General features: G+C 53.7%; 1 protein-coding gene across 4 annotated transcripts in view; it reads right to left on the reverse strand.

The window, feature by feature from the left end:
• The window catches only part of AKNA (AT-hook transcription factor), a 51,658-nt gene that overhangs the window by 35,080 nt on the left and 2,434 nt on the right, over positions 1-14,144 (reverse strand). Inside the window, exons 1-2 of one of the 4 annotated variants that reach the window (XM_045840611.1) lie at positions 7,475-7,623; positions 1,698-2,088 (exon numbers count right to left, since the gene is read on the reverse strand). In XM_045840611.1, the coding sequence (XP_045696567.1) occupies positions 1,698-2,037 (340 nt within the window). In that variant the 5' untranslated portion in view covers positions 2,038-2,088; positions 7,475-7,623. Of the gene's footprint in view, positions 1-1,697; positions 2,089-7,474; positions 7,624-14,144 lie in introns of those variants that run through there. The other 3 variants (XM_045840612.1, XM_045840613.1, XM_045840614.1) reach the window with 3 other exon arrangements.

The following is a 14,144-nucleotide window of genomic DNA, read 5'->3' on the forward strand; positions in this document are numbered from 1 at the left end:
AAAATGGGTAGTCATTGTAATTATTACACAGTAGGTGCTCAAGAACTATTCATCCATCCATCCACCCAGCCACTCACCCATTCATTACCCTCCCATTCATTCATCTATTCGCCTACCCATCATCCATGGAGTCGATGTGTATTGAGCACCTACTCTGTCCTAGGTCCGATGTAAGTCTTTGGGACAGACCCAGAATGTCATGAGACACAGCCTGCACACTGCCAAGCGCAGACTCTCTGCTCTGGCCAGATGTGCCTTTATCATTAACTCGTGTATCACCCTCTGCTCCTCCCCTCCGCTCTCTCTCCTACCCTTGAAATCTATATCCTCCAGCTCCTTAAAATCTCCTTCAGCAAGTGTCTCTTGTTTACAGCGGCATGCGCGAAGTCCAGGGAGGTTAGGCATCTTGGCCAAAGACCACATAGCGGTTCCCAGCAAGCCCGGACCTGACACCCAGGTCCCAGCCATGTAGGCCAGTCAGTGTCTGCCCCTGGGGTTCATGCAGTGAGATGAAGGGAGGAGGCTTTGGAGCCGGGGAGCCCTGGGTTCGATCCTGGTCCCTCTGATCCTTCACTGGGGGCCATGGACAAGTAGCCGACCTCTGTGGCAGTCTTTACTGAGACCAGAGGCTAGTCCCTCCTACCTGGCAGAGGGTATTGAGGAGGGAAGGAGACAGGTCCAGCCAGCCCTGCCCCGGGCACATAGTAAGGGTACAGGACATGGCAGCAGCTGTTACATCATAGCAGGGGGTTACCATGTGACCTCAGGAAGAGATGCCTCTGCCCTTTTCTCCCAGTGCGCCCCAGTCACCGTTCCCTGAGGGGGAGCTCACAGCAGCTCCTCATAGCTCTGGGCAGATCCAGCATGAGGGCTTTGAGTCACGGCACAAAAAATCTGCAGAACCCTAAGACGGAGTGTTTCCTTCCTACTCTGAGTGCACCAGGCACCATGCATCAAGCTCTTACTATCCCCAGAGGCATCCTGACTCCCAACTCACAGATGGGGAGACCAAGACTCAGAGAGAAGAAGGAGGTTGCCACGCCAAAGTAGCAAGTTGGTCTAAGTGCAAAGGGAGCAGTTATTTTAGAAAAAAAAATGCCAACATTCCCATTGCTAGGTGGGGTTTTGCAAAGTCTTAACAATGGCTTAACCCCTGGACCAGGCAATATCCACGACCAAGGTTATCATCAAATCAAGTGTGCAAAGATGTGCTATCAACTTCCACCTCTGCATTGTTTGTAGTAGCAAAAACTAGAAACTACCTAAATGCACAGCAGGGAAAGAATGGCCCAGCAAATGTCAGAATATCCACACCATGCAATTCCTAGTCGGGCATTAGGACTTGTGGAAGAATATCTCATGAGCTGGAATATCGCTCCTGTCTGTAAGTTACAAAAAAGCAGCTCACAATATAGTTTGTAAAACACTGCTCCACAGTCATATTGCTGTGGTATATACATGTACGGAAGAGTTATCTGGATGTGTCCTTTTTCATTTTTCCTGTTTGCTTAGATTGCACTGATATTTCTGCAATGAACACTAATATTTAAGTAATTTAAACCTTTAAAATTTTTAAATTATAGACTTCATAGAATTTAATTTAAAGATTTTCTAAAATTCCCTCCCACTCCCGGCCTCCGGCCAGAAGGTAGGGTGTTTGGGGGACTGCAGGGTGAGGTTGGGAGAGGAAGTCTCACCTTCTTCTGCGGACCCTCCCGAGTCGGAAGCTGGGTGCCCATCAGGCTGTGGCTCCAAGTGCCACTCCAGTGGCTGCAGGTGCTGCTGGGCCAGACGGAAGTCCTCGAGGAGCTCGGGGCTGGTGGCGGTGGGGAAGGGCCCTTCTTCTGCCCAGCCGTGTGGCACGCTCCCAACAGCATCCTTTTCCTCCTCCGTCCAGGCCCAGCGCCACCGCCGGGGCCCCTTCCCCAGGCCGGGCTCGGCCCAGCGGACTTCAGTCCCTGAGCTGGCCATGGGGCCTGGCCTGAGCTTCACCTGGGCCACCCCATCTTCCGAAGATGGACCTGCCACTACAGGCATCAGTCACCGCCGGCTCCTCTCAGCAGCAGCCGCCATCCTGCCGGAGGCCTGCTGGGGACACAATCGGGGGATGGCATTAGTCCTCAAGTCCCCCCCTTTCTTCTGAACAGGAAGTCACCAGCAGGCACTTTGGAAGCAGACAGCCTTGGTTCAGCTCCATCCCCCTGGCTCCATCCCCCTGAAGCTGTGTGGCCGTGGACAAACTGGGATAATAATTCCTCTCTTCCTCAAGAGTTGTGTAAAATGACCTGAGATACAGGATAAGGGGCCCAGCGGCCAGCACCCTGGAGGGTGTGGGATGCGTACTAGCTATTGTTACCCGGTGCCAGGCTCGGGGCATGGGCGCAGGGCACAGGCCAGAGCCTAGGGGTGGGAGGAGGGCAGGGGTTCAGTGCAGGCCTGGGAAGTCAGGGAAGGCCCCATGTAGAAGCTGCTGCTCCTGGAAACCTTTCCTGTCCACCCACCCCACCACTGCCCCCACCGTAAGAATTCGAATTGGGAGTAGGGGGATGGTGCAAAGAGCATTCCAGGACCCAAAATAATTGAAAGCAGGTACTCAGACAAACACAGGCACACATGCGTTCATGGCGGCTCTGCCCACAACGCAGCCCAAACGTCGTCAGCGAGGATTAAAAACAATTTGTGGCATAAACACATAATGCTATACTAATCGGCCATAAAGAGGAATGAAGCGCTGACATATACCGCAACACGGAGGGACCTGGGAACAGCCTGCTGTGTGAGAGAAGCCAGGCGCAGAAGGTCACACGCAGTGTGAGTGTCCCGACGTGAAACATCCAGAATCGGTACATGCACGAGAGAGGAAGCAGCCTGGTGGTTATCGGCGGCTGGGGGGCAGGCACCTGGGCAGTGACTACTTAAGGGGCCCAGGTTTTGGGGGCGCTGAGGAAAACGTTTTGGAACCAGAGAGAGGTGGTGGCTGCACAACATTGGGAATATACCACAAGCCACCGAACTGTTCACTTTAAAATGGTTAATGTTTTGTTATGTATCACCTCAATTTTTAAGAAAGCATTCCAGGCAGGGGGCCGGCGATTCCAAAGGCCTAGAGGTGGGAGGGTGACTGGTAGTGGCTTCCTGAAGGCTGTGGCGTTGGGGGTTGGGCGATGGGACAGCAGACAGTGTGGGCAAGGAGAGGTGGTGGCCAGAGCTGGGAGGGCCTCTAGGGTCCTGCTCCGGCCTTGGAAGAGCATCCCAGACCCAGGAGAGCACAGGGAGGTGTGGCTTAGACACTCCCCTCTGGCTGCTCCAGGAGAATGAAGCAGAAGCGTGGTGGCTGTGGAGGGATAGGGGTTCAGTGTGCCTCGCTCCTCCCCACCTGCCTTCTTTCCTTCTTTGTCCTTCTTTCCCTCTTCCTCCTCTCCTTCTCGACTCCTTTCCCTGCCCTCCTGGTAAGGCCAACACTCCCCAGGAGCCACCTCTGTGCCAAGCACCACACAGAGTCCTGGAAAGAGAGCCGAGCCCTGGCCAGGTAGCTCAGTTGGTCAGAGCATCATCCCGATACGATACACCAAGAATGCAGGTTTGATTCCCAGTCCGGGCACACACAAGAATCAACCAATGAATGCGTAAGTAAGTGGGACAACAAGTAAAAGTTTGAAAAAAGAAAAAAGAAAGAAACACAGGGTTGATGGCAGCAGGCACGGCCTCACCCAAGGGGCTTGGCAAGGCCTCCAGACCTCGCTCTGCAGGCAGGCAGACTGAGGCCCAGCCGCACATCAGCCAGGACAAGGCTGGGGTGAAAGGTCACCGTGCAGGGGAAACAATTGAGTACGAATAACGCCAGGCCTCCGGGGACAAATAGGTCTGTGTTTGTTTCTGCAGCCATGCAAGTTGGTCTTGGTCAGAGTCGGCTTGGTACAGCTGAGAAAAGTCAGCAGGCAACTATTTCTGGAGAGAAAGCTCCCCAGGGAACGTGTAGCCTGAGAAAGGCTGCAGCCTTCTCCAGTGCTGGGTTCAGGACAGGGGCTCCAGGGCCTCGCTGTCTCCCGGCCTCGATCTCCCCCGCCCCCGAGAATGTCCTCCAGAGGGTCCCACCATGTATGCTCTACCTTCTCTTGCCAGCCTGGGCCAGAAGCTTTACCTGTGTGTTCTCAAACAGTGAGTGGGTCACAGAAAATGGTTTTTCAGATGAGAAAACTGAAGCTCAACATGGAAGAGCAACTGGGCCAAGATCACCCAGCTGCTTAGGGACAGAACAAGATTTGGAGGAGTTCTGGCCCAGTGGTCTCCCCCCAGAGTTTTTTAAAATCACACAGCGCATTGGTAAAGACAGGTATTTACTTGCATCCCCACTCTACGGGGTGAGGCAAAAGTAGGTTTACAGTTGTGAGTACACAAAACAGTTTATTCTTGTGTTACTTATTTTCCAGATGAACAACTGTAAGCCTACTTTTGCCCCACTCCGTATATTTCTTACACACATGTATTAGACATATGTATTCTCATGCCAACACACTACATGTATTAGAAAAAATATTTCAAAAATAAATTTTAAAAAAGGTGCGGTAGAAAATAAATATTTTAAAGAGACATTCTAATCCTTTGTCTTATACCCTCAAGGGGTCCTGTACCCCTCTTGGAAATTCTTGCCAGTGGGCCTTAAACTTGAGTGCTCTTAAGAATCCTTTAAGAATGGCCCTGGCTGGTGTGGCTCAGTGGATTGATTGCCAGCCTGCGATCCGAAGGGCCGCTGGTTCGATTCCCAGTCGGGGCACATGCCTGGGTTACAGGCCAGGTTCCCAGTGTGGGGTGCAGGAGAGGTAACCACACATTGATGTTTCTCTCCCTCTTTCTCCTTCCCTTCCCCCTCTCTAAAAATAAATAAATAACATCTTTAAAAAGAATCCTCTAAGAATCGAAGACTCATAGGTCGACCCAAAGAGAGCCAAACTTGGTGGCCCAGGGGGCGGGGCCCAGGAGTCTGCATTTGAACCAGCACCCCTGAGCAAGGCCAGCCCTCTAGGCTGACTAGACCTTCCCACTGCTGCTGCTACGGCAGGTGTAACGGGTGCTGAGCGCCGTTGCTCTTCTATTTCTGAAACCTCTGCCCAAGGAAGGGGCTGAGGAGGCCTGTGGTTTTTTGACTTTTTAAAGGGCTTTTTCTAGCCACGCCACCGAGCAGCCTGCCCAATCAGAGAGGCCTCTGGGGCGCGAAGAGGAACATCCTGTCTCTCGGGATGACTCAGTCCGCTCAGAAATCTCGCTGGGCCCAGGGCAGGCCGCACGTCACAGGCAGCTGCAGTCACTGGCCGAGCTCTGCACAGGCGCCCCAGGCCCCGAAACCTGCGAGCCTCTCCCGCGCTGGGACTCCGTGTCCCACGTGAGCCCCAGCCCTCGGCGCCACGGAGCTCAGGACAGGCCAGTCAGCTGGTCGGTCAGGCAGCCACACACACGAGCGCCGACCGCAGGCCAGCCTCAGGCTGGACGAAGACACAGGCTCACGGGCTGCTGTGAGAGAAAAGCAGGCTGGACACCGGAGACCAGGTTCTGGGCTGGGGGCTGCGGCTGCACAGTGACCCACCGGGCTGGTGTGCCTCGCCGCACAGTGGACAAGAAAGACACCGCCTGCTCCTGCCACAGCCACGTGGGGTCTCCCCATGAGGGCGGGCTGGGAGGTGGCTAAATGAACTTTGGGGTTCCTGGTTATCATTGGCTTTGGAGGGCAACAGCCTAAGGACGGCAAAGCCCCCTTCTGGGACCCCATTTCATAGTAACAAAGATAAAGATAGAGCAAATTAACTTTTATAAGTTAACTTAAAAAAATTATGACTTCCTACTGTGTGCCAAGCACTACTAGACACAGAAATGAGTACAGAAATAAGTAAAAGCGTTCCAAATGAAGGCGAAGGGTGGGGGACCAGGGGCCAATACAGAAGAGTAATTGAAGAAGTATTAAGCTGACAAAGAGGATTTGGGGGAAGAAGATGCGGGAAGGACATCCCAGGCAAAGGGAACAGCATAGGCAAAGGCACAGAGGTCTGAAAGTACAAACAGAACTTGATGGAAGGCTATGGGCAGAGGTCCTTGAATGGCAGCCAAAGGCAGGCTTGCTCTGGTCAGCCTCCATGAGCTGGGGCCGGAATCCAGGAAAGTCCCATCAGCACGAAGTCCCTTCGAGGGCTAAGCTGCTGGGTGCCGGTCCCTGCCAGCCCTGGAGAAACTAACCCCACAAGGAAACACCAATCTCTACCCTCTCCTTCTGTACATCTCCCCCCTCCCCCACCCCCACAGCATCCCTGCCCCTGGTTCTCTGAAGGGTGTATGAGGCCCTTGTGGTTTCTCTCTCCAGTGCCCGAGTGGGTGAGCCACCCCCACTCAGAGGCTTCTCTGCCCTCTCAGCCGCTCCCAACCTGAGGACACTTCCCTTTATGTCTCCATCTCCCTGGTTCTCCTCTGCCACCTGCAGCCACGCAGCCGGCCTCCACCTCCCCATGCCTTCTGAAGCCCCTTCCCATACAGCCAGGGCTGGCCCGGATGCTGCCCCCTGCCCCCACCCTGACTCTGACATCTCCCAGATGCAAAATGGAGCAAAAGAGAGGAGGCAGGCCCTCACGAGACCTCGCAGCCAGGAAGTGCGGCCCGAGGATTCAAACCCAGGGCCCGAGGCTCTGAAACCAAGTCCATCACATGTGCAAGGTAGCAGGGCAGGAGGAAGGGGAAAGAAGGCCCCCTATATCAAGTGGCTGGGCTCCTCCAAAAAGGCTGGGCTGTTAGGGTAGGAGACCCAAACTTGGCCTCCCTCTCTGACCAGCCGGCAGGGCACAGGCCTGCTGTCCTCAAGGGGTTCTGGCCAGCTGTGTAGAAACGACACCCATGGGGAAGCACCAGGCACCCTCCACTCCAGATGTACCCCCTCCAGCCCCTGGCTCTCCCCAGCAGCAGCAGAGGCCCTGGAGAAAGAGGGAAGGTGCGCTGGCTGATGCGAACTCCGGTCCCCCCAGTCTGAAGAGCTGGGCTGGGTCTGTTGGACCATCCTTGACTCCTCTCCATGCCCTTACGTGGCAGAAGGGGCCACTCTTTCAAGGGGACCCTCTGTTGCCTCCTGGCCTGCTCCTCATTCGTACATGACGTCTGAGGTCCCTTCGCAGACCATGGGACTGACTTTCCATGTGCAGATGAGGACACTCCAAACACAGAGAGGGACCAGAGCTCGTCCAAGTTCACAGAGATCAGAGTCAGAGCTCGGACTGGAATCCAGCATCTCAAGGCTTGAGGAAATCCCCCTAAAGTCCACCCTTTCCCGGGTGTGGGGGCCGGGCTCCCCTCAGCCGGGAGAGAAGTGACACAGCTGTCGCAGCAGCTGCAACTTCCTGGCTGGGCTGGGCTGGTCCAGCCTCCCTGGACTGTCCCAGAGAGTCTGTGACTGGCCCGTCCAGAGGGAAGGCGGCTTCCCTGCCCTCCTCCAGTCCCTTACCTCTCTCGGGTTTCACCAGCCCGCTGGCCCCGGCTCAGAGGACCTGCATGTGAGGTCTTTGTTCCAAACCTGGGGAGCCCCCTGCCTCCATGGCGCCCTGGCCCGCCTCCAGGCCGCTCTGCCAGCCCGAGCTGCTGCTCACAGACAAGCATTGCTCCCCACCTCTCCCCGCCCCTGCTGCGGCTGAGGCCGCCTCGCCTAGGCAGGAAGCGCCCAGCCTGATTTCCTACAAGTGTTTGTCAGAAGGAGGGGGGTTTGTCTGAGTGCAGCACGAGAGTGAGCAGGAGAAGCTTAACCCCTTGCAGGCCCTCTGCGGGTGTGTTCTGTCCAGGAAAGGACTCACGGAAACTCCCCATGTCAAGGCTTGGGACCATCACAGCCAAAATACAGATTGAGGAGACTAAAGCCCAGAGAAGGTCAGAGACTTGGCCAAGGTCACTCAGCATGCAGATCCTGGAAGGAGGCCTCTAGCAGCTTCAACCACCTAGGAGCTTTTTCCATAGCGCCAAGGCTCCCTCTCTCACTAGGCCTCAGTGCCCATCTATACAAGGGAAGCACAGGCTGGATGTTTGCTAGGCACCCTTCCAGCTCTGATTCTCCATCCTGTCTGCCTATAGGCAGCACAACATCCCAGTGAGGCTGCAATGATTCCTGCCATCTCACCCACTGTCCTTGCCCTGAGCAGGGCCTATAGATATAGCAGGATTTTCTAGGCAGCTCAGAGATAGGGAACTAGCCGATCAGGTGAATTTCCCCTCTTGCTCCCAGGGCTCAGCAGAGAGCAAACTGCTTTACCCCAAGCCCCCTCCTTCCATTCATTCATTCATTTGACAGGTACTTACTGAGCATATTGTGTGCTGGGTGTTTTTCAAGGTGCTGGAAATAAGGCAGAGTACAAGACAGGCCAAGCCCTTGCTCCCCTCTAGTAGAGACACAGATCACACACACACACACACACACACATACACACACTCACACACACGGGGGTGGGGGGGAGAGGTGTGAACAAGAGGGAGAGGATAGGATGGAGCCGTGATCCGAGTCCCAGGCTGCTTTTGGTAATGCTGATGCCTAGGATGGGCCCAGACCAATAGAATCAGTTTCTGGGCATCAGAGACTTTAACGTGTCTCAGGTGACCGGGATGCATGCCTGGTAGAGAATTCATGGGTCAGAGAGTAACAGGCTGGGGACAAGGGTATGGAGGTGGCCAGGAAGGTCTCTGTGAGAAGGTGACATTCGATCAAGGGACTGAAAGGAAGCGAGGGGGCGGAAGTAAGCCACGAGAAGGGCCGGCAGCAGAGTATTCTGGAAGGGCAAGTGCAGTGGGTAAGGTGAGAACCAACTGGACTTTCCCCAGAAAGAGCAAGGCTAAGGGTGAGAGAGGTGGAAGCCAGGGTGGGGTGCTGGCTCAGCACCCAGTTGCCATGCATATGTGGCTCTGGCTCTGGCCCTGCTCAAGAAATAAAAAGAAAAAAAACTTGGTCTCGGTTTTGTCCAAAAAACCCTCCAGGTAATTCTGAGGAACCACCAGTGTGGTCTGGGAACCACCAGTGTGGAGAGAGAAATGAATCTTAGAGTTAATGCAGACCCGGGTTCAAATCTCTTGCTAGCTCTGTGACCTCTGAGTCTTCATCTCTCTAAGCCTCGATTTCTTACCTGTAAACAAGGATAAGAGGAGTAGCCACCCTACAGGGCAGCTGCCAAGATCCAATGAGGTAATACCTGCAAAGCACAGAGCCAGGAGCCTGAAATGTAAGTGAGTGAATGAATGAATGAGCTTTCCCTAGGTCAGCCTGTGCCTATCTGGCAAAGCCGGGCCAGAACCAGGTGTCCTCATCCTGGTTACCACCCTACCCCTGCCCCCTCCCCCCCGGCCTTTTATCCACATCTGGGTGGTGGAGCTCAAACCACAGCTCCTAGCCTAACATGGAGCACAGCCAACCCTCATGAGAACCCCTCCCTGCCAGCTCTGGTGACCATGTGGGCCATTGTGCGAAGGGCGGGCTCCCCTGACACCCTGTCACTCACTCACTCTCCCTCCCTGGTCATTAACCCCAGCAGCACTGCTATCAATGCCAGGTGGCTGCCACCCCGGCACGCCCGTAGCCTGGCCGCTGCTCCAGCCTCTTCTCCCTCTATCCTTCCCTCCTCCCTCGGTGGCTCCTGCCACATGGGGCTCCTTGCAATTCCTCAGACAAATAAGCTATGCTTCCAGTCCTCACCTAGCCCCACTTCTTCTCCCTGTTAACGTTCAGGCAACCTGTAGATCCCAGCCCCATGTGCCCTCCTAGGGGTTAGAAGTTAAGTCTGGTCCTGACTGGCATGGCTCAGTGGGTTGGGCATCATCCTACGAACCAAAACGTCATTGGTTCAATTCCCTGTCAAGGCACATGCCTGGATTTTGGGCCAGGTCCCTGGTAGGGGGCGTGTGAGAGGCAACCGATCAACGTTTCTCTCGCACATCGATGTTTCTCTCCCTCTCTTTCTTCCTCCCTTCTCCTCTGTCTAAAAACAAAGTAAAATCTCTTCTAAAAAGGGAAGTTAAGTGCATCTCCAACAATGGGGAGGTCTGTGAAGTGCTCACCATTACATCCCCATGCCCAGCTGCAGAAGCGCAGTGACGTATGATGGCTGAGCTACCGACTCCAGCCAGGGGCCCAACCCTAGCTTGTAACTCTCAAAACAACCCACTGAGGCAGGTGGGACATCCTCATTGTATAGGCAGGTAAACTGGAGAATTCAAGCCACTTGTCCGGGGTCACAAAGCTGGTGAGTGCCGGTAAAGATTCAAACACACAAAGACCCAACTCTCAATGACTACGCTTGGCGCTCACACTGTTGCAGCCTCTGGAGATAATGAATACCCCGGGCATGATACAGTCAGGACTGGAGCTCATTGCCACCCAAATGCAATTCACCGAGCCCATGTTCTGACTTTAGAATGAGGCTCTGGTGGTGCTGCAGAGCCTTTGTGTTTTCTAATGTGCTTTCTCATCCTTCACAACATGAGACACTGGGGAACAGCTTCGGGGAATGGGCAAGACAGGAGTATGATTCCATTGTACTTGTACAGGTGAAGAAACTGGGGCCCAGAGATGGGGAAGAGAGTAGGTGTTGGTCAATCAACAACAAAAAAAAATAAAACCCTCTGGCCCCCACTGATAGCGCTTGGGTACGTTCACCAGAAGCATGCCCGCCCTCGGCTGCGTCTGCACACGCCTGTCAGTCCTCACCTCTGGAGCCCAGCAAGCCTTCGGCCATTTGTTCCCTCCAGCCCCTGGGTCGAGATGCTCTAACTCGGCCATTTCTTACCCACTCCCCCAGAGTTCTCCCACTTTGCCATCTCCTCCCTCCTCAATCATTCTTGAGCCCCACCTAAGTGCCTGGCACATTAGCCAGACTGGAAGGGGAGTACAAGCCTTCTGGAGCAGCCCAGGACACAGCCCAGGACCAAGATGGGCGTTACCTGCTGTTGTGATGAGCCCTGCCTGCACAGAGACTGTGAGACTGTGACACTCTGTCACACAGTGTCCTAGGGCCCAGGAGGTACAGTGGGGTCTCAGCCATCCTGGGGAAAACCAGGGGCAGGCAACTTCAGGAGCCCTGGGAGTGGAAGGTTGTGTTATTTCATTCTGGACCACTCCTTGGGCCCCCAACTTCTCCCATTTTCCTGAGAAAGAAATGAACACCTACCCTAAGGTCACCCACTCCTTCCTGCCCAGGCTGCTGAGTTTACCCCTGTAGTGAAAATCCATAGGGGATCTGGGGTTGAAAGGAGGCAGGTGAGGATTTCCGGAGTGGACCAAGGAGGAAGCCTGGCTTGGGAAGTAGAGACCCAGGTTCAAGCCTGGATGACACTGGACAAGTGCCTTCCCTTCCATCTGGGCTTAGTGAGATTATCAAAAATGACCGCCCAGCACTAAATCTCCTGTGCTCCTTGATTACACTTGCCCACAGAGGCAGAAATGCCGTGCATACGGGAGGCTGCAGGGCACAAGGGTTGGGGCACATGGACTTTTGGGGTAGTCAGAGACCTCCAGGGTCTCTCTTGACAGCTGTGTGGCCTTGGGCAAATTGCTTAACCTCTCGGAGCCCCAGATTCCTTGTCTATAAAATGGGGATGATACTGACTTTATACCATCCTTGGGATGGTAAACGAGACCGTGTGCCTAGGGTCCTGGCCCAGGGCCTAGCTGGCACAGAGCCTGCACATAAATGACTTTGGCCGTCTTCGTGAAACGCCCAGATGGCTGGCTCCCTGCAGGGCTGGGCTTAATTCTCCGGGCTCTGGAGCTTCCCCCACGTCAGCCACAACTCTAGTTCTGGGTCTGATACACAAAGAGGGAAAGCCAGCCCTCCCAAATGGAGAGAAATGCTGCTACCCCCGTGTGACCCTCTCCCTGTGGTCCCAAACCAGTTCTAAGAGTCACTGACCCAGCCAGAAACTGTGTCCCCAGCCTGACTACTTAAGGAAGAAGGGCCTTTCTCAGCCGGCTGAAACACGGGCTATGAGGACCGTATGGCATATGGAGGAAAAGACACACATACACACTCCCAAATTCATGTTCTGCGAAGAGTCAAACAAAAAAAGTGTGCATGTGCCAGAAATGCACTGCTAACAGCAAAACTTCATTGTGCACCTATTACTCAAAGCCTTTTCCATGGATTAGGGCCTCATTGTCTAACCCTCATACCAACCCAAGGAGGTAGGAACCACGATGCCCATGTCGCAGGATGGGGCTTGGGTTTGAACCGAGCTGTCTGAATTCAGACTGTGAATCGTCGTAATCACTTTGCAACTGAGCCTTGCAGGGGATGAAAAGGTTGGAAACAACTGTAGCATCTAAAAATGCGGGATGAGTAAATTAAATTATAATATTTCCACTCGAAGAAATATTATTCAGTTATGGTAGTCATAGTATAGAAAATGAAATGGCGTAAAAAAAGTGATATGTTAAGTGAAGAGGCCAGTTATAATATAATATGTCTAGTTTGAGTCCATTAAAGAAGAAAGCAATAAAATGTGAAAGAAAGGAAGGGAAGGAGGAAAGGAAAGAGGAAGGGAAGGTGGGGAAAAGGGAAAAAAGAGAGAGGTGTCCCAAGATGTTTTTAATAATTATTACTAGGTAGTAGAACCGAGACAAGTTTACTCTTTTTCTTATGTGTCTTTTCTAAAAGTCACAGTTGATTTAAAAAATAAGAGTAAAATGAGCATTTACTATTCTGAAAGACAAAAGCCACCACCACGTACGGGTGTAGTGCTTCTTTCTGGTGGGACCTTGGGCACGCCCTCCTCGGTCTCCCCGCCCACGCAAGCTGGCAGAGAGGCTGGGCCCCGTGAGGCCCTTCGAAGCTCTGACTTTCTGTAACTCCCACCCCGTACCTTCTCTCTTCCTCTTTTTAAACTCTGATACTATGTGCCCTTTCCTGCACATACGGCCATTACACAACACGTAGGAATATGTGAAAATCACAAAAAGGAAAGGGAGCAATCCCAGCCATAGCCACTCAACATTGTAGTGCATGGCATGCGTTGTCTGAATGGAAGCTCAGAACCAGACATTTAACAGATGAGGAAAGGCACAGGGAAGGTACACAACTTGCCTCAAATCACACAGTGCATTAGAGGCAGAATTGGATCTGCACCCACAAGTAAAGCGTTACCCTCCAAATGAATCCCTGATACTGAGAGGCTGAGTGCATCCTCCTGGACACCGGTGTCCTTCCTGGTCCTTGGTCTTTGGCTGTGTGGTCCCAAGATTCCAAAAGACGGACAGCTGGGCATCCCATCTGGCCTTAATCACAGCCCCTCCCCCAGAACAGGTTCAGCCTCAGGGTAGGGTCAGGGGAGGTAGAATGCTGGCCAGGATCTAGGGACTAGCGCTGGACCAGCCCTGGGAGCAGGGCAGTCTCTCTCTACAACCTTGGTGGGGTTTGGCTAGCACTTGGCAAGGAAGACCAGAGCCAAAATGGGACTGTAGTTAAAAGGGAGGAGGGACCGAGACATTAAAAATGTAAAATGTCTGGGGGCAGGAAGGCCTGGGTACAGATCTGGTAGCTCTGACCTTAGATACATTTCCGAACCTCCCTGGTATCTTCATTTACAGACTGAGGGTAACACTTTCCCCAGGGGCGTGCATATAGAGCAATAGCACAATGGGTTTGCACGGCTTAGCACACAGTGGGTGCTCAGAAAACACAGGAGGGGTGTCATTAGCCTCCTCCTGACCCCCTTGGTCAGCAAGAGCCTCTTCCCAGTTGCCCTGTCCCAACTCACCCTGCATCCCTTGGGCACAGGCTGCTGGATAAATCTTAGAGCATGGTTCTGGTCATGCCTTTCCCTTCTTAAAGACCACTGACGGTGCCATCACTTCCAGGTTAAAGACTAGATATTTTGGCCTGGAACTCAGGCCTATATGGATGTGTTTCCAAGCCAGAGGGTGGCTCCACTGTACAGCTCACTGCACAGACTGGGAGCCTCATCCATAAAGGGTTCCTTCCCGAATCCCACCCTTCAGGCGACCTGCCGTGGGGTGCGGGCATTCCAGCCTGGCTCCCCTGGGGCTTCCCGCACAGCCAGGGACCCTCCACTCCTGGCTGCCATGCAGAGCAAGGCTGGCCTCTGTCCCCAAGCACCGTTCACTTGCAACTCTGTTTTGTTTTTTAAGA

Source organism: Phyllostomus hastatus, unplaced genomic scaffold (genome assembly GCF_019186645.2).
Source record: "Phyllostomus hastatus isolate PE091 unplaced genomic scaffold, TTU_PhHast_1.1 phas_contig_34, whole genome shotgun sequence".
NCBI lineage: Eukaryota > Metazoa > Chordata > Mammalia > Chiroptera > Phyllostomidae > Phyllostomus > Phyllostomus hastatus.